The sequence below is a fragment of the Primulina eburnea genome, chromosome 11 (genome assembly GCF_022965805.1).
Source record: "Primulina eburnea isolate SZY01 chromosome 11, ASM2296580v1, whole genome shotgun sequence".
In the NCBI taxonomy this organism is placed as follows: Eukaryota; Viridiplantae; Streptophyta; class Magnoliopsida; order Lamiales; family Gesneriaceae; genus Primulina; species Primulina eburnea.
This window is the reverse complement of record NC_133111.1, coordinates 3,649,581-3,676,542: the sequence shown is the minus strand read 5'-3', so window position 1 is coordinate 3,676,542 and position 26,962 is coordinate 3,649,581. Positions and strand designations below refer to the sequence as shown.

The 26,962-nt window shown below is 35.1% G+C and overlaps 3 protein-coding genes and 1 long non-coding RNA gene across 6 annotated transcripts; 3 read left to right on the top strand and 1 right to left on the bottom strand.

Annotated features, from left to right (window-relative positions):
- Positions 1-148: 148 nt before the first annotated feature.
- LOC140804382 (serine/threonine protein phosphatase 2A regulatory subunit B''beta-like) lies at positions 149-7,441 on the top strand. The gene is made up of 12 exons (XM_073160375.1): positions 149-412; positions 504-609; positions 758-857; positions 1,592-1,697; positions 1,800-1,890; positions 2,708-2,849; positions 3,273-3,420; positions 3,550-3,659; positions 4,077-4,233; positions 4,875-5,000; positions 5,106-5,245; positions 6,906-7,441. Exons 1-11 carry the CDS (start codon positions 215-217, stop codon positions 5,235-5,237), a joined length of 1,416 nt encoding a protein of 471 aa, XP_073016476.1. The 5' UTR covers positions 149-214; the 3' UTR covers positions 5,238-5,245; positions 6,906-7,441.
- Positions 5,667-6,909, bottom strand: LOC140804383 (uncharacterized). Its single transcript, XR_012112170.1, has 2 exons — positions 5,937-6,909; positions 5,667-5,880 (listed from the first exon to the last, which is right to left on the bottom strand). It is a non-coding gene; the product is annotated as an uncharacterized lncRNA (long non-coding RNA).
- A 3,810-nt stretch (positions 7,442-11,251) lies between the features above and the next one.
- LOC140806161 (probable serine/threonine protein phosphatase 2A regulatory subunit B''delta) lies at positions 11,252-20,328 on the top strand. Its single transcript, XM_073162660.1, has 13 exons — positions 11,252-11,709; positions 12,672-12,914; positions 13,018-13,123; positions 13,291-13,390; positions 14,242-14,347; positions 14,458-14,548; positions 16,179-16,320; positions 16,921-17,068; positions 17,193-17,302; positions 17,992-18,148; positions 18,788-18,913; positions 19,024-19,173; positions 19,869-20,328. The coding sequence occupies exons 1-12, from the start codon at positions 11,563-11,565 to the stop codon at positions 19,162-19,164; spliced, it is 1,617 nt and encodes a 538-aa protein (XP_073018761.1). The 5' UTR covers positions 11,252-11,562; the 3' UTR covers positions 19,165-19,173; positions 19,869-20,328.
- A 1,395-nt stretch (positions 20,329-21,723) lies between these two features.
- On the top strand, positions 21,724-25,900 carry LOC140804299 (uncharacterized). Of its 3 annotated transcripts, none has more exons than XM_073160205.1 (3): positions 21,724-21,881; positions 22,168-23,897; positions 25,055-25,900. In XM_073160205.1, exons 2-3 carry the CDS (start codon positions 22,314-22,316, stop codon positions 25,439-25,441), a joined length of 1,971 nt encoding a protein of 656 aa, XP_073016306.1. In that variant the 5' UTR covers positions 21,724-21,881; positions 22,168-22,313; the 3' UTR covers positions 25,442-25,900. The 3 variants fall into 3 exon arrangements, with proteins under 3 accessions (XP_073016306.1, XP_073016307.1, XP_073016305.1); XM_073160206.1 differs by having other exon boundaries at positions 21,730-21,881; positions 22,020-23,897; XM_073160204.1 differs by having other exon boundaries at positions 21,734-23,897.
- The last annotated feature ends 1,062 nt before the right edge of the window (positions 25,901-26,962 follow it).

The following is a 26,962-nucleotide window of genomic DNA, read 5'->3' as shown; positions in this document are numbered from 1 at the left end:
GGAAATAAACCAAATAGTAAACTAAGTATTGTTTGGCTCTATTGTGATCTTCTTAGCCTAAACCAATAGTACTGCTCGCAAATTCATATCACACTCAAGAATTTGTAGGTGAAGTCTTTGCTAAATAAAGAACTATAGATATTCACAATGATCCTACGATGAATTGCAGGTGAAGTCTTTGCTAAATAATGCCAAAGCAGGTGGTCCTTTGAATATGTCTGGAACGTCATTTATTGGGAATGCTTCAGCAACCAATTCATTGCCCTCAATGTTTCCTGCTGGTAGTGCACCACCGCTTTCGCCAAGAAGTTCATCAGGCTCCCCTAGAATCATGAAACATAAGGCAGGCCCGTCTTCTTTGGGATCTTCCCTGAAATTAGTGAATGAACCTGTGAAAGAGCTTATACCTCAGGTTGCATTAGTATTGTTGAAATTAATGCTGCTGCTTTTGTTTGTATCTCTGATAATATATATTGATTACTTGGTTATTGCAACATGTTTAGTTCTATTTTCAAAATGGCCGTCCACCACCAAACAAATTGAAAGAACGATGCTTATTTAGAGTCAATCAGTTTTTCTATGGTCACATGAATGGACTCCAAATCAATGGTTAGTCAATAACGATATAAATTTTCAGTTTTATTTGTTGCTATTTTGTCAACCAATGCATTTGGAACTTATGACAGCATCATATGGAACGAACATACATTTAAAAGTCATGGTATGTTTCTATGTTTATTTTTTCATTGGTTTTCAGAATTCAAACTGGTAACAAAGGAAATTTGCAAGCTCCCATCGTTCTTATCCACTTCTCTTTTTAGAAAGATTGATGTTGACTGTACTGGGATAGTGACCAGGTAATTGCCGTGTTACTATCGTTAACTTTTGCCCACACCTCATGCAAACTAGTATATTAGCGTGTGTATAAGTACTGAATATAATATAAATTTATGTATTCGAATTAATATTTTTAGTTTTTACAATCTAAATTAAATTGGAAAAAATTATTATTAAAAAACATATATATATATATATATATATATATATATATATATATATATATATATATATAATTGAAAGAAGTTAAATGAAAGTATAAATTATGGATTTTTTTAAATAATGTTTTAAAATATTTAGTAATATTTACTTCTTTAGAATAGGACAGTAAGTTTGAAATAATGAAGGTTTTTTAGGTAAAGCAAAAAGAGCTTCACCATCCATACCAAAATTAGTTGTTTTAAGAGTCTCTCCCTTGATAAATAGTAATAGATATTGAATGAATTGTTACTTTCTTTACATGAATGCGGGTAAAGGAGATAGAATAATCAACTAAATCTAGAAGACACTCTATACCAAGTGTTTGTCAAATCATACACATTGTTTAAGTTTTAACCATTTATCGGATGAGAATGTGATCGGTACATATATAAGTGTGGTCGCCAATATGAAAGCGAACTTCAGCAATATTATAATGGATCAGTTAGGGACTTATTTATGATCAGCTTGTATATATTTCCTTGGTTCGTGTTTTTAGCCAGTCCTGTTTTGATGCAACATACTCTCGTTACCCCATTTAATGATATGTTAACAGGGATGCATTTGTAAATTTTTGGATCAATGGGAACATTCTGACAAAAGATATAGGAACACAAATATATACAGTTTTGAAGCAGCCTGATCTCAAATATTTGGTGCAGGTTACACGACAACCATCCATGACCTTTTAATAAATTATGGAAGTTGAGTTTAGGGATTGTCACGATTATCTCTCTCCTTGTGCTGGCTATGTTTTATTGTAGGATGATTTCAAACCCATGCTTCGAGAACTTCTGGCAACTCATCCAGGGCTGGAGTTCTTGCAGAGTACACCTGAATTTCAAGAAAGATATGGTATGTCCAAAACGGTCTTTCTGCTTAAATATACTGTTACCACTGCAACCTGAAGCACTGCCTTTCACAATGTTAATAACTCTGTCTCTCAATTTTTGCTGTTGAATAATGAAACAGAAGAATGGTTATTTATATGATTGTTATCTATTCTTACCGAAAACATCTCTATGTTTCCTAATTAGAAAGTGGAGTATTTTGTGGCAAGATTCAAGAAATTTCCGTAGACCTTCTTTTTAACCTCACGTTAACATTCCATTTGTTTTTGGGTCTGTTGTATTTCTCTTTGTCTCTCACTTCTTCTGTAATTGGTGAACTTATTAACCATCTCTTTATCTTTATCATATGTGAATATACTTCAAGAATTGACTATTGGAGTCTTAAAAACTTCATCCATGACCATGAGCCACTTCACACTTAATGGTAGGCCAACTAAAAGTGGCTAGGTACGAAGTAATTTTTTTTACGCCATCTTACTTTTTTTTCACATGCCTTTCTCCTCTTTCTTTTTCCCAAGAGATCACACTGTTATGTTTTGAAAAATAAACTGCTGATTTTCCTTGGTCTTAAGGTTTTGTTATTGCGTTAGTCAGACTAAAACCTGTCAGTCAGATGACAAAAGACCATAAGAAAATTTCTCCCCTTACCTTCAGGTAGTCAATGTACACGTTGCCCTATACTTTCTATAACCATAAAAAGCCGTGTCAATCTTGATTCTGTGTGATCTGCTGGTTTCTGTTGGAGTTAGTTCATTTATTTGTTTGACTGTTGAGGAATCAGCTTTCAATGTTTGAGTTAACAGTTCAATTGCTGTGTCCAGCCGAAACTGTAATATACAGAATATTTTTCTACGTGAATAGATCGGGTAATGGGCATCTTACCCTCAGGGAGCTGAAACTATCAAACTTAATCGCTGCTATGCAGTATGCAGATGAAGAAGAGGATATCAACAGAGTCTTACGGTAAACACAAGGTTTTTTTTTTCCTTTTTGCTTGGAGGAGATTTTCTATTCGTACAGTCAACGTCATCAGTTTTTGTGTTTCTGGTTGTTCATGATATGCCTTGTGTGATGAGATTCTTAAAACAATCTCAGATGATCATGTCCTCGCTTTAATACTCTCTTTATTGGTTGTTGACTATTAATATTCTTTTTCTTGATATCCAAATGTCTTTTATTCACTTAAAAGTAAAAATTTGACTTGTACCAAATAATATCCAAAGTGCATACCTTTTACTATATATTTAAACCGTGTCTCAGTTTAACATGGTACTTCCTTAAATTGAAAGAGATTGAGTAGCAGATGATTTATGTTCAAGAGTCCAATTTCAATTCACATTTTTGTTCATCTTCTAATCCCCATTCTTCGCCATCTTCCCATTGCAGGTATTTTTCTTACGAGCATTTCTATGTTATGTACTGCAAGTTTTGGGAGCTGGACACGGATCATGATTTTCTGATTGACAAAGAGAACCTCATTAGATATGGTAACCATGCACTTACCTACAGGATTGTTGATAGAGTATTTTCTCAGGTTTGATTTTTCTATTCGCCGTTTTCTTGTCGAACCACAGTGTTTGGTTAATTGATGAAAGTCATATATTATTATTTGAACTTTTCACTTATCTCTCTATGTAATTTATGTTTGAACTTTTTGCTAAAGGTTCCCAGAAAGTTCACAAGTAAGGTTGAAGGAAAGATGGGATATGCAGATTTTGTCTACTTCATACTATCGGAGGAGGATAAATCATCTGATCCTAGTATTGAATATTGGTAAGTGTGATGCTATTCTCAACAAGTGGACACTTGTGATGTTGACTTTATGGGTTGATTTTTTCCCTCTCTAGTGTTTTGCGAAATTTCCCTTGGAGAAAAAACTAAAATTTCAATGCTCTTTGAAATGCATGGAGTGGGAGATAAAGCTTAGAGATGAATTTAGGATTGTTATCAATTTCTTACTCTGGTTTCTGTTGAGGTACTTCAAATCTAGTTCTCATTTTTTCCCAAATTCTTATTATTTACCAGCTAACCAAGCCAAGAGAGTTAGATTGTGCTGCTTTAGCATTCAGTTCATCGCATCTGTTTCTTTTCACCACTATTTTGGTCAGTAGTACCCCACGTGCTCAAGAAGAGAGATGGCTTATCTGTTGAATCTATGGTTTTCATTTGAAACACAATTTCTTTTATCAGGTTCAAATGCATAGATATAGATGGAAATGGAGTTATTACGAGGAATGAAATGCAATTCTTTTACGAAGAGCAGTTACATAGAATGGAGTGCATGACCCAGGAACCTGTACTTTTTGAGGATATCTTATGCCAGATAGTTGACATGATCCATCCAGAGGTGAATCTGCTTAAGAGATTATTTCATGCCCATCTTTCTTTTCCCTGCATGTGCTTTTAGTGATCAAGAGAGGTAGAAAGCAAAATGCCTATTTATTTATCTTCCCTTGAGTCAATTTTCCCCCTTCAAGCTTTTGTTGTACTTTAGCTCGTGTCTTTCAGATGTTTTGTCATTGAAGACCATAGAATCCTTGTGCTTATTGCCACTTCATGTATGATTTTGTTGTCTCCCTCTGCTATTATAGCCTGTTGCTTTAATGACGTCATTTTGCAAAGTTGAATCTTATCCGATTAAATAAAAAAACAATTAATTAGTTGTTTCCTCCCAAAAAACATCTAAAAAGAAGCAGCACACGGACTAGACCACAATAGGATAGTGTCTGCTTGACGCACTTACTAATATTGAAAGTCACGAGATTTTTAAGAGAACCGAACCATCCGGTATCTGTTAAATTACCATAGTTGAACTAGAATCTGTACCGAACCATGCAGTATCTCTTTAAATTGCTATAGTTGAACAAGACTTTGTTGGTGCATTTTTATATCAAATGTCTTAGTTGATGGTTTGAGTTTATGCATCCTTCTATTATGCTTAATTAAATTATTACATCCTTGCGTGACATACAAATTATATTATTGCAGGATGAGAGATGTTTTACGCAAAACGATTTAAAAGGAAACAAACTATCAGCGAGTGTTTTTAATATCCTTTTTAATCTCAATAAGTTCATGGCTTTCGAGACTCGCGATCCTTTTCTCATTCGCCAGGTAAGTCGGTGCAAATTTGTTCTTTAAAGTGTTATGCGATTTTGGATGTGCTTATCAGAGTTTCTTGGCCTACTCTGTTTTGAGCAATTTCAGTTTTATGAACAGGAGCGTGAAAATCCAAATTTGACCGAGTGGGATCGCTTTGCACATAGAGAGTATATTAGGCTTTCAATGGAGGAAGATGCAGAAGATGGAAGTGCAGATGTTTGGGATGAATCACTCGAGGCTCCTTTTTGACTTGTGAGGTTAGATCCCTACCGGAGTTGAGATGTATATCCATTTCAACATATTAATTCCGTTCCGTTGCTGAATGATTTATGTGCATTTGGAGACCTTTGTATCTGATGATCCACTTTGATTGTGAGTAACAGTGGTTGGAAAAGACAACCAGTTATTGTGCTGCACTTTTAATTGTCATTTAATGTAGGTACATGAAAAGATAGTCCAGAGTCATGAAGTTTGGTGGATGAGCAATTACATGAGACTGAATTGAATTTGAAATGTGATGAATAGATACATATTGGGTAGACAATGAGATTACTGATAGATGTGTGTGGTTAAACTGAAGCTAACATCAGTTATTTGCATTTTGGAGGAAATGGGGTGAAATATAGATCGATGACTCAAAATATGAGAGAACGCCTTAAATCCACTTGGCCCATAGTCATTTTGGAGATGATTTAGATTTTCATTTGAGGAAGAAAGAAGCGCTGGAGATCTATGTAGCCAACACCAAGAGTTGTAAGGTGATGGATGATGGCCATGCTTATTCTGTTTACCCTTAAAAAGAATGCTTTACCAGCTGATATATCCTTCCATTATCAGCCATTGAAACACGAATATTGAAACAAATCATGACTCGTGTAGGATGGTAGATGTACTTGACTAAAAAACTAGCACCTCCTAGTGCCTTCCCCTCAGCCTCATTCAGATGACAGCTCTTTCACTTCCCTGGTGGCTTTTCTCCAACATAATGAAAAATTTATCCTTGATGTACGCCTCTAAGACCAGCACCTCCTTTCCCTCAGCCTCATTATCAGCCATTGAAACAAATCATGACTCGTGTAGGATTGTAGACGTGTACATGACTACAAGACTAGCACCTCGTAGTGCCTTCCCCTCAGCCTCATTCAGACGATAGCTCTTTCACTTCCCCAGTGGCTTTTCTCCAACACAATGAAAAATGTATCCTCGATGTCCGCGTATATGACCAGCACCTCCTTTCCCTGAGCCTCATTCTAAGAGGATAGCTTGTTTACTTACCTGCTGTCATGTCTCCGACATAATGAAAAATTTGAAACAGTACGAAGCTCGACTATAACAAAAACTCAATAATAAATATTTAATATTTTGACAAGAAGTTTTGAAAAAGCAAATGTTATTAGAAAGGAGTATAATTGGTGATGTGGAAAATTGAGCTCATTGTTTTACTTCTCAATCCCATTGATGTGTTGGGTTGATTTGTTCACATTCGCAACTATAAGAAAAAACCCAATATTGAGATTATTTTTTGGTGGAAGTCTTGTTTTTGTTGGGAAATATTTAATATTATTTGGCAAGAAGTTTTAAAAAAGCAAATGTTATTAGAAAGGAGTAGAATTGGTGATGTGGAAAACTGAACTCATTGTTTTACTTCTCAATCCCATTGATGTGCTGGGTTGATTTGTTCACATTCGCAAAACTTTGCTGACTGGTCCGGTCCAGTTATGGATGGGATGCTCATGACGATATTTTGACGAGTTAAAACTTAAACCTCTAAAGACTCTAGTTTTCACTGCCTGTCTTGTATTTTAATCTGATGTCTTGTTTTAGTTTGAAATGGAACTAGTCTTCACCTGTTTGCGTTGACAAGATGACGCCTGCATATTTCTATTTTTATTCGACTTCACTTGGTCCTTTATGCAGATGTATATAGTGAATTCCTTGTATCAATCCGGATGGCTATGTAGCAGTATTTTGTGGGACAATCATCCAAACGGGATACATCTCTGCGTTCTGTCCTACTGATAATATGTTCGAGGATTGTTTGGAAAATTTTGAGCAAGCTATAATATTGTTAATTCTATACCATGATCATTTGAGAAGATTTGATGAGAGCACACCATTTGCTGACTTTGCAAGTTATCGGCCAAAGATAAAATGTTGGCTTTTAATTTTCTTTCTTTCTCCCTAGATATAGGAAAATGATACTGTTATTTATTTCTGTAAAGCCAATGCTTAGTTCTTTGTAAAGCCAATGCTTAGTTCTTTTCTAGTGCTCCTGAAAGCGCTCTGTATTTGTGCTTGTCGCCTTTTTCGAGTCGCCTGAATGCTAACCTGTAGTTGTCATGGAATTCTGTTGGTTTCTTGGTCAAATAACTGGCAGATTAGTTGTTTGAACTTCATATAAACAGTAGTTTGTATGTAAATATGTTTTGAAGAGGGGTTTTGCTTTTGTAGGATTTAGATTATGGGTTTGAGTCACATTAGTTGTTTTTTTGTGAATTGACATGTTGTGGAATAAATTGTTACTTGGTTGAAGCAACATTTTTATGGTCAGAGGCATGTACATTGATCGATTTTGCTTGAATTTGTGAGAAAACGGCTGTATACTCATTCTCAATTTCTATCTGTATGCATATATCAAGTCTAAAACTTTTATTTTTGGATATAAGTCTTCAACTTTTAAGACTGTTCATATTTTTTGAACATGCGTTCGACATTTAACTCAGTTCCACCAACAAGAATAGAAAAAAACAGTATGGGTTTCGAAAATTTTTGATGTTATACGTTTTCTGTACGTTGTTGTCAAAATTGATGAATAATTTTGTATAATGATAGATGAAAGTTATTAAATAAAGATCAATTGTTGTTGTATCCAGTGATTCATAGTAACTCGTTAGGATACAAAGATTCATTGTTGTTTTATTACCATATTTATCTTGTCCAAAAATATTTGTTGGAGCTACATTTCAGGTATTTCGTGAACTCTTCTAAACTATTCTGTGTTTACGCACATCATGTTTATGGCTAAACTTTTAACTAGAATTTTACGAAGGTGTGATCAAACAACCGTGTAAAAGTATCCTATTTGTAATAATATTATTTTAATATAGTCTAAAAATAAAACTGATAAAAAATTCAAAATAGTATTAAGTAAATGAGCATGTCTCTTGTGAGACGGTCTCACGAATCTTTATCGGTGAAACAGGTCAATTTTATCTATTTTCACAAAAAAAGTAATACTTTGAGCATAAAAAATAATATTTTTTTCATGAATGACCTAAATAAAAGATATGTGGTGACATCGTCTTAAACAATTTTTTGCCTAAATAAATAATAAATATCATTTTTCAAAAAATATATTTTCTTCGCACATTATTGGTCTGGTTTACTTTGGGACAATTTAAAAAGTAGGAGTGAGAAACAAGTTATTTAAAAAACGAGGACTCTGAATTTTTTTTTAAGAAACAAAGAATTGACTCCTGATTATTATATTAGCCGTAATTAAACTTTTAACTTAATCAATTAATTGTCTTCTTCTCTTTCTTCTCGGTCGACACACATATTTCCCAATTAAAATTACGAGCCATCTATCCTTCCACCCAGAAAAATTGGTCGACCAAGAAGAAATTGATGTTGGTCGACCAAGAAAAACACCTTGGTCGACCAAGAAGAAATTGGTGTTGGTCGACCAAGAAGAAATTTGGTCGACCAACACCAATTTCTTCTTGGTCGACCAAGGTGTTGGTCTTTTGGTCGATCAAGAAGAAATTTTTTCTTGGTAGACCAAAGGACCATGGTCTACCAAGAAGAAACCAAGAAGAAATTTCTTTTTGGTAGACCAAAGGACCAAAATGTTGGTCCACCAAAAAGAAATTTCTTCTTAGTCGATCAATAAAATTTTGGGTCGACCCAAAAGATTGGAATTTTGGGTATACTCAAAAGGCTGGAACTTTGGGTCGACCCAAGTTGATGCATAAATGCTACTTTGTCGACCCAATATAGTTAAATCATGTAATATTATGTAATGAAATTGTGATTCATATGTTAAAATATGCAATATAGTTGTGAAATTATTATCCATATGTTAAAACATGCAATTGTGATTTTTATGTTAAAACATGTAATTCAATTGAAATTGTGATAACATATAATTGTGATTTTTATGTTAAACCATTTAATTCAATTGAAATTGTATTCATATGTTAAAATAGTAACATAGTTGTGAAATTGAGATTTATATGTCAAAACATATAACATAATAAGTTAAAACATATTACATTATAGAACATACTATACTTGTGATTATGTAATTGTGATTTATATATTCAAACATGTAACATATTTGTGATTCATATGTTAAAACATATAATATACTTGTGAAATTGTGATTCATATGTTAAAACATGCAACAAAGTTATGAAATTGTGATTCATATGTTAAAATATATAACATAATTGTGAAATTTGTGAAATTGTAATTCATATGTTAAAACATGGAACATAGTTGTGAAATTGTGATTCATATGTTAAAATATATAACATAATTGTGAAATTTGTGAAATTATGATTCATATGTTAAAACATGTAACATAGTTGTGAAATTCTGATTCATATGTTAAAACACTGATTCATATGTTAAAACATGTAACATAGTCGTGAAATTGTGATTCATATGGTAAAACATATAACATAATTGTGAAATTGTGTCGACCCAGTTAAATATGTGATTCATATGTTAAAACATGTAATATTATATAACATAATTGTGAAATTGTGATTCATATGTTAAAACAACATGTAACATAGTTGGTTGTGAAATTGTGATTCATATGTTAAAACAACATGTAACATAGTTGGTTGTGAAATTGTGATTCATATGTTAAAACATATAACATAATTGTGTTCATATGTTAACACATATAACATAATTGTGACTCATATGTCAAAACACATGTAACATAGCTGTGAAATTGTGACTCATATGTCATAACATGTAACATTATAGAACATACTTGTGAAATTATGTTAAAAATACGCAACATTAGTCAAAACAACATGTAACATAGTTGGTTTTGAAATTGTGACTCATATGTTAAAACATATAACATAATTGTGAAATTATTATTCATATGTTAAAACAACATGTAACATAGTTGGTTGTGAAATTGTGATTCATATGTTAAAACATGTAGCATAGTTGTGAAATCGTGATTCATATATTAAAACATCTAACATAATTATGAAATTGTGACTCATATGTCAAAGCACATGTAACATAGTTGTGAAATTGTGACTCATATGTCAAAACATGTAACATTATAGAACATATTTGTGAAATTATATGTTCCATATGTTAAAAACATGCAACATTGGTAAAAATTGTGTAATTATCCGTCAAAATTAAAAAATTATCGGTCATATTTGTCAAATATATGGATTCATGTGTTAAAAAAAGGGTTGACCCAAAAGCAACCTTGATCGACCCAAAATCAACCTGGTCGACCCAAATATAACAAGGTCAACCCAGAAATTAACGACGGTTTGAATTTAACTGTCGCTAATTAGCGACTTTTTAAACCTGTCGCCGATTTATTTAGCGACGGATCGTATTAAACCGTCGCTAGTGGCACGGTTTATTTAAACCGTCGCTAATAGCGACGCTTTATAAAAACCGTCGCGGATTTATTTAGCGACGGATTACCGACGACTTTTTTAATCCGTCACTAATAGCGACAGGTTAATACAATCCGTCGCTAATTTGGGTCTTTATACCTTGGTCGACCAAGGGAATGTTCTCCCATGCCAAAGCTGCTCGGGTCGACCAAGCATTGAGATCGACCAAACTTTGTTCGACCTATATTTTTTGACCAAGTACCAAGATTCTGGTCTTGGTCGACCAAGACCAAAACTTGTTGGTCGACCAAGACCAAAATTTTGGTCTTGGTCGACCAATTGCTTAGGAGTCTGGTCGACCAAAATTTTGGTCGATTTTAAGTGGTCGATTTTAAGTATGGATTTATTTTTTTTTTCAAGTAAATTGATTAATCCCAATGAATCGAAATAAACGTGAAAGATAAATTGTCTTGAGAAAAAGTCGACGGAAAAAAAATTTAGATTTGGAGTCGACTGAAATGAAAGTGAATATAGTTAAAAGTTTCTAAATCAAATTTAATAATATATTTATATTTAAACATAAGAACATTTATGTAAATTGACTCCTCAAATCCTTTTTTTTTTAAATAAATCACTATCCCTTTTCCCTAAATTTCCCGTTTACTTTCAAGAGATCCGAGTTTCCCAACAAATAAACGCCTTTTTTACAGTGCTCTCAAGGGTTTGCGATCGATCGACGTGCTCTCCGATCTGACTTTCAATCGAATCCAGGGTTTGTGCGCAGATTCGTAGCTATCGCACATTTGGAACCCGTCTCCGATTTGGAATCTACGAAGATTCGTGAATTGTTTAACTCGGAGAAACGAAAATCGAAATCCGTCATTTTGAGTAATTTAAGGTTCTTTTTGATGTTTCAAAGCGCGTTCGTAGATTTTAGGATTTGTAAGTTGAGGTTCTGAAAAGATATGGATGCTGTCAATGCCGATATTGCGAGCCTCGATGCCGAACTCCTGCAGCTTCCCGAGGTGTCTTCTTTGGCTATAAAAGCTAACATTTGCGTCGTCGAGAATCTGTTTGATCAGTGGCTTTCGCTTCCTGAAGCCAATTCTTTGGTATTTTTCTCTTGAACTTGTTGGACATTTAGTCTGTTGGTGATTGGTGATAATTCATGATCGTACAATAATTTTTTCTGTACTGGAAGTTTTCTTACTTATATGTTTTATGCTACTCATTTTTGTTATTTGGTAGGTTATATTTGGTTAATATACTTTCACCGATTTGCGTGAAATGGTTGACGGTATGGTTTCATTGATGTAATTGTCACTTGTTAAACGAGGTACTGGAAGGAAAAGAATGGGGAAAATGTTCTTTTCTCAACTCTGGGCGTGAAATCTGGTTTGATAAGAACCGAGATGAAACAATGATATTAACAACCACTGAATTTTGTATCATTTGAGTTCAACTCAAGACAGAACGTTCTTGAACCTGATGAAGTTTTCAAAGCTTGGCATGGGTTGGCCAGTTTTGACCCTTACTTGGGGAAAAAAGGGGTCTTAGCTAAAAAAAATAGGATTAAAGTCACAAAGTGAGTTCCAGTGTGCAAATCCTTTCTTCGGAATCTGATTTTTTGCTTGTTTGTAGTCCGTTAATGTTATTATCGTTGTTGTCAGAAGGCAGGGATGTAAAGGGGCAATTCTTTTCTAACCGGAGCTGGATCCAGATTGTCCTATGCTTGTTAGTTTTAATCACAAAGAACTTAAGAGCTCAAACACTTTGGTCAAGTTTATAGTTGTGCTTGTACTTTTTATTTGTTAACGGAGCTATTGACATTTGGCGTAAGTTGTTGCTTAAATATCCAACTGGGGTTTCACATATCTGCATATATATTTGCCATTTCTATATTTATCTTAATTTGATTTTATTCACCTTAAGAAAGTTTCTAGTTATTTGCAAAAATTAATCACTAGTAACCTAATACTTGGATCATGATTCAAGACACCGCTGGATCATGCTCTCGCTTTTTAGCCGAAAGAGGAATTTTTATAATTCTCAAAGATCCAATTATGAATTACAGGTAAAGTCTTTGCTAAATAATGCCAAGGGAGGTGATCCATTTAATGTATCTGGTACGTCATCTAGCACAAATATTGGAGCAAATAATGCATTGCCTTCTATGTTTCCTGCTGGGAGTACACCTCCACTTTCACCTAGAAGCTCATCGGGTTCACCTCGAATCATGAAACATAGGCCAGGGCCATCTGCATTTGGCTCTCCCCTGAAATTAGTGAATGAGCCTGTAAAAGAGCTTATACCTCAGGTGAATATGTTTGAGCTTGAAATGTTTGTGGAAAGCGTTAAAATTTTATTTACATCACTGCTTTTGTTGATAAGCGGTCATTTGTATTGTACAACTTTTGCAGTTTTATTTTCTGAATGGCCGCCCACCACCAAATGAGTTGAAAGAGCGATGCTTGTTTAGAGTGAATCATTTTTTTTATGGTCACATGGATGGACTCCAAATGAATGGTGTGCTTCACGAAATATTTGCATTTTATGTTCTTAAAAATTCAAGTTTAATAGTTATTGTGGTTATTTATAACACATTTGGGATTTTTGATTTGACCACGAGGAACACAAATGTCATCTATTAGTACGTGATATGATTTTGCGCATATAATGTCGTATATTATCAGATTTTAAACTGGTGACGAAGGAGATTTGCAAGCTCCCATCATTCTTCTCTACCGTTCTCTTCAGGAAGATTGATAGTGATTGCACTGGAATCGTGACCAGGTGTGTTGTTATGGTTGCGATTGCATTGTTCTGTTGATCTTTCCACATTTTTAAGATTTCTTATGCTAAGTCATTCGTGCTTGCACATCGATGAGAAGAAATTGGCTTAACCAAACAGGAAACAAAATAATTTAGCTACTCTTAACTCTTAATCAGTCACATTTATTGAATTTATTGTGCCAGAAGAAAGTGAGCCTCATTAATGTAAATTCATCTGTTGTTATATGGTGTTATAGTTTCTATTATTCCAACGTTGATCTCAGTGTTACCTTTCACTCGGATGGGCTTACTTAGTGTTCATCAACACGTGTTATTATTTTCGCTTTGACGTTTCATCTTTTTCGCTCTCCTTGTGTGTATCCAATGAAAGATTCGTGTTTCATCTTTTTCGCTCTCCTTGTGTGTATCCAATGAAAGATTCATCATGTGAAAGTTTAATATGCAGTTTACTGATGCTAGTCCCACAAAAATCTGCCTGCCCTGGGGAAATCTTCCTTCCCCATGTTATTCAACCAGAGCCTTTTATTTAAGTGATTTAAAAAAAGCTCAATTTGAGCTCTTGGTTTAGCTGTTACTGGGGTAATCACTTTTATTTAATTGCATTTCTAAACATCTTACTGAACCAAAGTAACTCAAGTGCAAATGGATAGCTTGGTAATTGTTTTACAGACCTAGCCTTACTCTGACAGTTGATCTCTTATTCAACTGAAATTATTATTTTTGGGTTAGCATTCACAATTTTTTGAATAAGTTACAGTTAGTTAGCGGTTGGCTTTTACACCTTGACTCGTGTATTTGACCAATCTTGTTACGGGTGATGTACATGCTTAGACCATTTAACTGGCAAGCAGGGATGCCTTTGTTGATTATTGGATCAATGGACACCTGCTCACAAGTGATGCTGGAACACAAATATTCACAATCTTGAAGCAGCCTGATCTGAAATATTTAACTCAGGTTACGTCATGGCTGATAGTGATTTTCTTTTAACATATTAAGCAAGACGAGGTGTTGCAAGTGTTACTTATCTTCATGCATTTGTCGGGAATATCATCATTTGACTGTAGGATGATTTCAAACCCGTGCTTCGCGAACTTCTGGCAACTCATCCGGGGTTGGAATTCTTGCAGAGTACCCCTGAATTTCAGGAAAGATATGGTATGCTCTCAATGACGTGTCCCAAATTCTTTTTTGTTTGATTTATTTCGACTTATGTTTGGATCTGAATATGGTTTAATTTGATTGTTATTTTCTGCTGCTTTTTATTCTTCAATATTCATTATACTGTATCTAATTGCTACTGCCACTGTCACCGCCAGGCTTTCACAGTTACCTGAAAGATGTCTTTCAGATTATTACCTGCCTGGACGTGGTTGTACTAATTAATAAATGGTTTCCTTGCAATTATTATTTTCTTCTGTATTTTCCAATTTGGTTTCATGTTCACTAAACTCAATTTCTTTCACCTGAGCCCAGTCTTGTATTTTTCTTTTTGTAAATTTGAATTTCAGGAATGCACAAGTGGAGAAATATTCGAAAGTATTACTAAAATTTAGTCGAGATTCTAAAACTTGGATCATAAGGATAGCCACACGTTAATTTGTGTTGTTATCTTGTTAAACTCACATTAACTTGTTTTATATTTGCAAAGACCAAAAAGTGGTGTTTTGTGAATTTACTTTTACCAGTAGAATCCTAGATTACTCACTAGTGGGATCAGCATGAAAAATTATAATCTACTTCCACCGACGTCGATAGAGTAATAAACATTGTATTGCAAGAGATTATCATCGATTTTTAGTGAGGGTGGTTGTAGATGCTTTACCACACCCTTAGTATTGAATGAAATGTACAATACTACTTTATCATGATTTTCTTCAGTGCCTCTTTATCCTCTTTGACACGATTTCTGTTATATTACTCTTGATTCCGTGTTGAAATTATATTCTGCACATAATGTATCAATACTTGTTTTGAAAGATCGCAGAATAAGATTTTCAGCTGGTTACTCTTGAAAGAAGCAAAGCAAGAATAGAAAACTTCAACTGATAGTATGTTCTGAGTTTGGAAAATTGGAGTGCCCTGCATATATGTGAGGCTGACAGTCCATGTAGAGTTTCAGTATGTTTTGATTTCCTTAAGATATAAGATTGATAAACCCACTGAGTATTCACAGTTTTCATTGCTGTGTCATCTAAGGATATGCCTTAAGTATTGATGAGTGTCCTACATAATGTAAGGCTGACATTCCATGTAGAGGCGATCTCATTTTGTTTTTCGTCGTCCCTCTCTTTGTAACACATAAGATAATATTTATAATCCCACTTAGAATTCACAATTTTAATTGTTGTGTCATCCGTGAATATGCTTTAATTAAATAGTTATCAGAGTATTGAAGGCTTGAACCATTGCCATGAACTAACTTAATCATAAATGATTAACTAACTTCAGATGCTAGGTTCGAAGTTTTATGTCTTGATGTGCCTAAAATAAATTATTTCACACTTTTTCCTTTGTCTTTTGCCTAAGAGATTTGGTGAAGACATGTTTGGTGGTATCAATATACTGTTTATCTTCCTTGGTCTTTAGGTTCTGTTTTACGTATTTGTCGGAGCACCGCCTATGTATCTTAGGGTTTATGTATAATATTTTTGTAGACCTATAGATAGTCAATGATGTTGTTTCCTGATACCGGCTCCGTTGATTCACTGATTTCCCGTTGATACTCTTTTACATGAAAATCATGTTCTGTGGTTGAGTTGACAGTTCATTTCTTTCCTATGTCCAGCTGAAACAGTGATATACCGAATATTTTACTACGTGAATAGATCGGGTAATGGCCATCTTACCCTCAGGGAGCTTAGGCGTTCAAACTTAATTGCTGCAATGCAACATGCCGATGAGGAAGAGGATATCAACAAAGTCTTGCGGTAAGGAAAGTAGTTGCTTATTGTAATATTTCTTTGCATGTTGGGATTCTTGGACTAGGGAAACCTTAGATTTAATCCATATCTTCTAGGTTTCCCACCTGATGTTGCCTCATTTCTTGCTTTCATTGAGTTGCCAAAAATGATTCTGAAAAATATTGCTCCTCTTTCTCTATTGACTGCTTGCATTTACTTTTTGAACACTTCCATACATTATTCGAAATGAAGGCAGGAGCGAGAGAATGGGTGCTGATCATTCCGAACAGAGGGAATGGAGTAAGGCTCTACTTATCTCTCTGTGAGGAGCTCTGAATTAAATTTTCAAAAGTATTCTTACTTAGCAGCTATATGTGGTTTGCTTGCTCACATTTTACATGTTAAATATGAAAGCATCCTTTTTCCTAACTCTAGTAATGTCAATTTAAAAGTCACATTCTCGAATTGGGATATAGGAAGTTGTACTACATGTTATTAATGTAAGAGTGTGCATATCCTAGTGATATTATTTTGCATCTTTCTTGTATTTGTCCTATGCCAAATGCACGTACCTGCTTTTTCCTCATGATTCGTCTTTTTCCTTCGTCATTTCCTATTTTGCTTCAGGTACTTCTCCTATGAGCATTTTTATGTTATATATTGCAAGTTCTGGGAGCTTGACACGGACCATGATTTCCTGATTGACAAAGAGAACCTTATTAGATATGGTAACCACGCACTTACCTACAGGATTGTTGGTAGAATATTTTCCCAGGTTTGTGTTCTGTGTGTGCCTTATTCTATACCAGCCACACTTTCTGATTAATTGAAGAAATATTTTCTTGTACCAGAACACTTCTCTAATCTTTCTAAGTATTAAATATTTGGATTTTTCTTAGGTACCCAGAAAGTTCACGAGCAAGGTTGAAGGAAAGATGGGATATGAAGATTTTGTTTACTTCATATTGTCCGAGGAGGATAAATCATCTGAGCCCAGTCTTGAGTATTGGTAAGTGTGGTTTTACTAATCAACTGAAACAATGGGTCGACTTTGGTTTTTCAGCTTTATAGGCCATTCATTCTGAGTTTTACATAATTTCTGTGTTGTAAATGAAGTTCTCAATTTGGTGCTTGATATTCACGGTGTGGGAGCTAAAATAGTACCTGAGATTTATGATTCTTAATTGTTTGTATTCCCATCTCATAAGTGGAGGAAAAAGATGGGTAATCAGGAAATTGTGAGGTTGATTTTTTTCAGAACACTAGATGGGTTGAACAGCGCCGACTTCCATAAGTGGCTTAGAAAAGTCATAATGCTGCTGGTCATATCTTTGCTGATTGATCACTTAATGGAAGAATATGGCTTCACGGAGAAAGCGTTTGAGCATTGGTTCTATCTTATACTCTTTTATAGGAGCTGAAAAGTATGCAAATGACTCTCTTATTTTTCATTTTGGACTTTTGTATCTGACATTATTTTATTTTCTAAAATGCAACTGCTTATGTTTAACATAGCCTAGAGAGTTATATTATGCTCCTTTGTCACACACTTCATTACATTATCTCTTTTCACAATTATTTTGGTTGATGTTGCACACTAGCTCTGAAATAAATCTTCTGAAGTTTGATTGTTTGTCTGTTAAACCCATAACATAATTGCCAGCATTTTTAACAATCCTGCTAGTAATCCTATATCAGGTTCAAATGCATAGATTTAGATGGAAATGGAGTTGTTACAAGAAATGAAATGCAATTTTTTTATGAAGAGCAGCTGCACAGAATGGAGTGCATGGCCCAAGAGCCTGTGCTATTTGAGGATATTTTATGTCAGATAGTCGACATGATTAATCCAGAGGTGAGTTTCCCTCGGAAATCTTATTCTTTTTTTTTTGAGTTTTATACATCTCTTTTACATGTACTTCATGTTTATAAAATAGTTCTGAGCAGTATGACCCCCTTTTTCCTTTCTCTGAACAACATTTTTCTGTTATGATGCACTGTTGCGATGCTAGTTGTCATGCTCCTACCTTTTGCTTCGCCATAGACTATACCCCCTGGTATTTTTGTGTACTTTTTTGTATGGCCGCGTTGTTTCTTTCTCAAATTGTACGCAACCTTGTGTTTGCAGGTTTTCGCTGTGTAAGCCAGAGATCGTTCTTGACTTAGATTTATTTTCTGATAAATATTTGACCTTCCAGAAAGGTCCTAAAAGGAAACAGAAGATGAAATAGACTGCTATGAACTAAGTATTATGCTGGAACTTTTGGCTTGTATTGACTCGGTCGTTTAAAGCACCAATGTAAAAACTTGTGAGATTGTTTATAACACTGAATCATACAGTATCTTGTGAACCATTGTGGTTAGACAAGTTGATAACATCAACATTCTTATAAATTAGCAATTAGGTCATTAAGAACATGTTATAATTCTTATGTTGAGCTGTTGATATCTACCCATTATGACATTTTCACGACGTAAAATTACTTCCATGCAGGATGAGGGCTATTTTACGTTAAATGACTTAAAAGGAGCTAAACTCTCTGGCAGTGTTTTCAATATCCTTTTTAACCTCAATAAATTCATGGCATTTGAGACTCGAGATCCTTTTCTAATACGGCAGGTAAAATTAATACGAGATTTTTTCTTAGTTGATGTTTAATAAAATGCAAAGTGGATGTGCTTCGTAGGATTGCTCCCCCCACTCTTTTTTCTCCTTTATTTTATAAACAGGAGCGTGAGAATCCAAATTTGTCCGAGTGGGACCGCTTTGCACACAGAGAATATATCAGGCTCTCGATGGAGGAAGATGCCGAAGATGCCTCTAATGGAAGTGCAGACATCTGGGATGATTCACTTGAGGCTCCATTTTGAGTCTGTTTGGTGAGATCTCCGCTGGTGTTCAATATAGTTTTTCCTTTTCACAAGTTATCAACTGATCAATTATTTATGTTTTATACCATATGCTATATTGCCTCCCTCCCCCCCCGGCATTCTCTGCTAGCAAAATCAGAATGGGGAATCAAGATGTGACTCATTTCGCATATGCACTAGATAATTTATGCACCACCAAGAGTGGCATTTTCAAGCCCCTTTCTCCCTTGATGTGCTATGATATCCTAGCTCCTATGTTATCACCTTTGGCCTCTTTCTGAACCTAATGACATTATGATCGTTGCAATGTCCAATTTGAGATAATTTGATGTTATGTTGCGACTCTTTAGACCAGTAGAATTGATAAGTGAAATTTCTTGGGAAATAGCAGAGTCGAAAACTGGGGCAAAAGGATTTTTCTGTTATTCTTCTTATCAAAGCATGTTCAGTGTTTGGGTGAAACCTTATTTTCTTTGGCATGGGACATAACTTAGGAGAAGGAATTAACTATGGCTACATGCAACATTTTGACGCTGTAGAAATGCTATATTTGACCGGCCTGACTTTTATTCATTGTTGAGATGTTGGGTCCCAGTATGTGGCTTCAAATTTAATTTATAATGCTAAACAAGAAATTTATTGAACATGTTTAATGTTTACAACTCTTTCATCCTGCTGATAAATTTCTCCGTTGATGTGATCAGGTGTCTCTCTTGAAATTTGTATTTGTGAGACAATCCATCAAATAGCGATCTGCTTTCCGCTCAGTCCCACCAATGGTACCATTTGAAGACTGTATTGGAAATTTTGAGCTTGGCCTGCTCATCAAGCTAAGATTCGATTCTCCATGCTTGGACGCTTGGAAAGGCTCTGGTGGTATCTCGTTAATTGTTGATTGGCAACTAACAGTCAACGGATTCTTGAATCACAAATGTGTCCATTTTTCTTTACGTAGAGGTAGGATTTTACGACTATTAAATTACTTCTTTTAGAGCCAATTCTTAGCTCTTTTCCTAAAACTTGTTTTTTTTTTTTTTTATGTGCTATGCTTTATTTACCGTCTGTGCATGTTTTTAGTTGTGACCTTTCAACTATTTGAATCATCCGACGTATCGGGTTCTGGATTTTATATTCTAAGTCAGATGTAAAGATGCATTGGATGGAGCAGGTGTCTTTTTAGTATGGGGTACTGATGCATTTATTTTACACTTGTATTTCAGCACATAATTCGGACATGTAGACGAAATATAGACGTGTTTCATAATCAAAGTTTGACATCCCAAAAGTACATCAAGTTGCCGAGTACCTTAGTTGATCCAATGTATATAGTATTTACTTCAACAACATAGATAACTAGCATTTCGTGTTGGAGGTGGATTTTGTTCACTCTTAGGCATAGTTTGGTACACATGATAGGATAAATATGTGATATATAATATAAAGATAAGTTAAGGATAAATAAGATGTAGGATATTATATTTAATGTTTGATATGATTTTAATAAGAGTGATTAAATTTATATATTAAATTGTAATGACAAAATTAACTTTATCATAATAAATTTTATAATTTCAAAGTTGTTGCTTGAGTTCATATTTTTTATTTGTTCATGTGCCGATAGTACTTGTATGATTTATTTATTTTTACCTAATTTTATATATTATATAATATGATAATTGAGCCCTTGATTTTTTGAGTCAAATCAAATATCAATTTTTAAGGTTAATCGAGTGATAATAATAATTTTATTGATATTTATAAAAATTATTTATATAATTATCTCGAAATCATTTATATAATTATCATATTATATAATATATAAAAATAAAAAAAAATATTTATTTGATTTTAATTTTTACTTACTAGCATAGATTTATAAAAAATCATTTATAAATTGAGGGTGATTAAGTCATTTGTTGTGTATTTTATCATTTGATTAAAATTATCACACCTTCTATTAGGGATATTTTATCCTTCTAAAAAATTATTTATCAAGGGCTCATGATATTATCATGAGCTTTTTAAAAACGTACCAAATATGGGATATGAAAGATTATTTATCAATCTCTCTCTTATCTCATGTACCAAATTATGCCTTACTATTATTGTTCTCTTATCCAATATAGTCTGATTTGCTGGTTTGGGGGAAAAAGTTGGTTGATTAATGGATAATGCTTGAACTGATGATATACTCCAAAATACTGTGGTAATTTTTTTATCTGAAAAAGAGCATTATTTAATTTAGTATGGTAACAGATGGCAAAATGAAATAACATGTTTTTTTGAGCGTCAAATCTCGTCCAGATCTTATTGACATTTTTAACATAATTATAAATACCATCCTACTATAAATATGTTCGTTAATGACTTTTATTATATTATAAGCTGTGCTTGAAAAAGTGGATGACAAAAAATAAATATTAAGAATATAATGATAAATAAAAAGTCACGCGTGGTGGAAATTGGTAATATAACCAAAATCGGAGGGCAAAAAGGAGAATAAATCCTCACCAGAAACAGCTTTCTATAAATCTATATATAATGTATGTACATATACATACACATTCTCTATCTATACATACACCATATAACACTGCAATTTCTGACACACGTCACTTTAGAGAGAGAAAACGAGGGGTGTTGAGATCTGGAGCTCTACTGATTCCATTCCCTCTTTCGAAAATCATCTCAGTTTTTCACATGTGAACGCTTCGCTGGTAATTCTTTAACCTATTCGATTTCGTTTGTATATTTATTCTAAATCTGGCCAAAGCACAGCTTGGAGCTGGAATTTGTACAGTAGCCCTACCTGCTGTACCAATCCTGTGCACTTTTATTGCTTTGAATTTTGTCAGAATTTCCTGAGAAGTAGTGGAATGATTGTCGAGATTGGCTGGGTTTTTTTTGTCTGTTGTTGAATTGGGTTTGAAAGTTTTATGTGCTGGAGAATATCTGCGATTATCTTGCAAGTTTTAACAACGGTATCGCTTTTCTAATTTCTAGGCTCTTTAGATCATGGGTGATGGGAATTGTTTATGCATAATGCGGTAGAGTTTGGTTTTCATCTGTGGTTTAGTTGAATAGGAGAAGCAATTGCAGCTGATTAGAACTGGTTAGAGACAAGGGGGTGGGTTAGTCGAAGAGATACGATGGAGGATTCGTCAAAATATGCACATAGTCCCGCCCATTTGTTTGTGCTGCGGCGTGATTATGTAGCATTGAGAAGGATCGTGGCAGCACTCCCTCGGCTAGCGAAAGCAGGGGAGGTTAACACGGAGGCCGAGTCTGTGGCTGCTGAACGTGATGCTGATGCTGTGTCCGCGGTGATTGACAGACGGGATGTTCCTGGAAGGGAAACCCCATTGCACCTCGCTGTGCGTTTGCGTGATGCGATTTCAGCTGAAATTTTAATGGCCGCAGGTGCTGATTGGAGTCTTCAGAATGAGAATGGATGGAGTGCGCTCCAGGAGGCAGTTTGTACTCGGGAGGAGAATATTGCCATGATAATTGCTAGACACTACCAGCCTCTTGCCTGGGCAAAATGGTGCCGTAGACTTCCTAGGATTGTGGCTTCAGCAGCCCGAATACGTGACTTCTATATGGAGATAAGCTTCCACTTTGAGAGTTCAGTTATACCATTCATCGGTAGAATTGCCCCATCAGACACTTATCGAATATGGAAACGTGGTTCTAATCTACGAGCAGATATGACCCTTGCTGGGTTTGATGGGTTTCGTATTCAACGCTCTGACCAAACGTTTCTCTTTCTTGGAGAGGGGCATTCATCAGAAGATGGAAATGTCTCTTTGCCTCCGGGCTCTTTGATTGTGCTTGCCCACAAGGAAAAAGAGATTACAAATGCTTTTGAAGGAGCTGGCGTGCAACCATCGGAAGCTGAAGTTGCTCATGAAGTGGCTTTGATGTCTCAAACTAACATGTACAGGCCGGGAATTGATGTCACTCAGGCGGAGCTTGTTTCCCATTTAAATTGGAGAAGACAGGAAAGAACTGAGATGGTTGGAACTTGGAAGGCCAAGGTTTATGATATGCTTCATGTGATGGTGAGTGTGAAGTCGAGGAGGGTTCCAGGGGCTATGACCGATGAGGAACTATTTTCAGTTAATGAAGATGACAGAATGGCCGGTGCAGGTGAGCATGACGATTATGATGATGTATTGACAGCTGAAGAAAGAATGCAGTTAGATTCTGCACTTCACACGGGAGCTGGTTTTGGGGAGGATGAAGACTCTGAAGAGGACTGTCATGAAAACTTAAATGGTGGTTCTTTTGGAAGTTGTGAATCTAATGGCGTTACCAAAGAGAAGAAAAGTTGGTTTGGTTGGAATAAGAAAGGTGCAAAGACCCCTGGAGACGAGCCTGAGGATTCAAAGAGTCTTAAATTCTCAAAGTTGGCATCCGATGATAGCAAGCATAAGTCCAATGACAGCCAAAGATCTTCGTCTGAGTTTCTTAGGGAAGATAGTGGGGACCTTAAAAAGTCAAAAGATAAAAGTGGCAAGAAGAAAAAGAAGAAAGGGACTTCTGGTGAACCAAAAAATGAAAGCGAGTATAAGAAAGGTTTAAGACCTGTTTTATGGTTGACACCTGATTTCCCTTTGAAAACGGAAGAGCTGTTGCCCTTGCTTGACATTCTCGCGAACAAGGTAAAAGCTGTTAGAAGATTGCGGGAGCTGCTGACAACCAAACTTCCTCTTGGCACTTTCCCTGTGAAGGTATGTACCGATACTCTCCTCTCATGCACTTTGTTGATGATATAATTTGGCAAATGTTGGTTCATGCATGTATAGAGCTCTGGACTAACTGGTGGGTGTAGTAAGTTAGCATAGGGTCCAATACCTCGTACCTTTCGAGAAAAACTGGAAAAGTTCATTTAATAATCCACGTTTCTTTTAAAGTGGATACTACCGAAGGATGGTAAAATCGAAGATGGTGCAAAGCTGATATGTTGACGTCTATGCGGAACCAGTTGACGTCTATGCGGAACCAACTATGCCCAATTTCTACCTTGATACCACAAAAAATTTGTCCGTCCCATGTTAAATTTTATTTCAATACAAGTATTTTCTGCATTAGTTTTGTTTAAATAATCTTTGAGTTACTGAAGAAAAGGGGAAAAATTATCTCCTTTCCTGTTTGTGGATTGCTCTCTCCCCATTTTGATGTGTACATGGTGATACTGTAGCATGCAAAAATTTGAGTGGTTGGTGTCTTTGTTGTGGGAACATCAGTCACTGCCTAGGGTGAGAATTGACAGTATGTTGGCCTCATGAGGAAATATTGTGAGATAAGCTGCTGTGAAGCTAGAGATGACGACCGGGATTGGTTTCTTAGTTAGTTTTCTTCTTTCTCTATTACCATTGATCTAATAGGAACAAATGGCCTATAAAACGGTGCATTCATCACAAAATGTTTTCTAATGATTCCTTATATTCTTTCCATCCAAATATCTTTATATCTATTAATTAGTCTAGATTGTGGAGCCTTTTGTAAAAATATGATCACCTTTTCTCAAATTTTAAGCAAATACAACTCCATCGTGATAAAATTAATTTCCAATTATATAACATCTTTAAGTTACCCCTCGTGTGTTTTGCAATGAAACAACCACATTGTCATGTATTTTGTATTTAAGGCACATATAGTGTGTTAAGAAGATGCTATTAAAGTTTTGATGTTCGAGGAAGAACACGCTCTCGTAATTGTTGAGGAGTACTTGTCTTGTACAGATTAATACTGCATGATTTGAAAGATAGTTGAGCCTGTTGCAATAAATTGATACTTTCCTTGGCTTCTTTTCTTGCTCAGAGTTCGCTCGAATGTACTGGATGTTTTTGTCCCATGTTTGACTGATGAATGTGTTATCGTACAGATTGCCATCCCAATCGTCCCAACAATACGAGTGCTGGTAACATTTACGAAATTTGAGGAGCTTCAACCCACGGAGGAGTTCTCTACCCCTCTTTCGAGCCCTGCACATTTTCAAGATGGAAAATCAAAGGAGTCGGAAAGCTCAACGTCTTGGATTTCATGGATGAGGGGCAGCCGCGGAGGTCAATCAAATGATAGTGAAGGCCGGAGCTTTCGTGATGAAGTTGACCCTTTCCACATACCATCTGACTACACATGGGTTGATGCCAACGAGAAAAGGCGCCGCATGAAGGCCAAAAAAGCAAAGAGCAAGAAACACAAAAGGCATGGGACGACTAGAAATCCAGATGGGAATGGGACACATCGTCCGTGCGAAGAGATTGAGTAGTTGAAAAGGTTTGATTTATGCCCGCGGTCCTGCTGTTGGAACCCGAGATTTCAACATCATCCAAAGAGTAGAGGTATAAGCTTTGTATCGAATCTTCTTCATGACATAAAGTGGCTTCTTTCGATGTGTCAAAACATCTCGTCAGTATAATAAATTTGTAGGTTACATGTCGCAGAAGATTTGAAAAAAAATCCTAAACTTGAATTTGAGTAAGGTCTGATCACTGTTGTTCATGGAGTTGTAATAGGCGAAGACTGGAACTGTTGCAATCACCTCCTTGTTGTATTAGAAAATGTCTCATGTTCTTGAGTTGTATTGATATTTTGATTTGGAAATTGTAACAAAACATGATTCATGTCCCGTTTTTCTTGAGATTGATTCAAATGTATTCTATTTCCGAGTTTGCTTTCTATTGAAATTCTTTTGGTGATAGATCCACTAAAAATAACTGGAATTGGGCCCCGATTATTATCACAATTTTTTTTGCTGACAGCTGAATTCGTCCATTTTTTTTTTTTTTTTTTACCAGATTTCATTTTCTACAATTTATTTTATTATGTGGTTTACTTTCCAAACTGCAAAATACGTTTTATAGGGAAATAATATGATGAGATGCATGTAAATTGTACGAGAATAAATACAACGTACTGTATTTTTTAATCTATTATAAAATTTACAGAAAAATAAAATTAATAATCTTTCAAATTGCGTTATAAATAAATTGTTTGTCTATAAATATTTGAAATAAAAACAATTACAATTGAAGTTTGCAAAAAGTTAAACGTTTAACATCGTAAACAATCTCGTAAAAATTAGAGTATTTGAATTAACATTTATAAATTCTTAAAATATGGGCGGTCTTCGGGTTTAGCCTCCTGCGCAGTCCAAGCCGGTTCATTGGTCCCCACTTCTCGTCTCCTCATACTCGTTCTCACCTACAAATCGAGAATAACAAGTAATATGTAATAGAACCACATACATCTTTGAAGTAGAACGTACATACTCAAACTTGAATGTAATAATATAAACATAGACGTGTCATCATCATAAAACTTGTCATAAGCATACTTGCATCATACATACTTGAAAATGCATAAACTTCATCATTTTCCGTAGAGATATTTTTCAAAGCAAGTGACTCATAATAAATACGCCTGATCATGCTAAAACACAGTACTGGCTGGCAGAGAAAGTCCACTACAACATACATAAGATATCTGGTCATGCTTTACCGGATGGATTGGTCCCTTACCGTTTTTCAATCCTGATCTAAACTCGGTCATGCTTTACCGAGGTGGAGAGGTCATCGGCCACGACTTTCAAATCCGTTCATAATTGGTCACAAGACATTTAACATACCTCAAAAACATAAAATATTTTTCTTTTGCACGTCGAACATAACGCGGTAATAACACCGTAAATGATTAAAAACAAAAAAAGGAATGTCATCTAATTTCATGTTCACACCCCATGCTGAGTCTATTCCATCAAAAAACTTACACTTTTCCGCACTTGTTCACA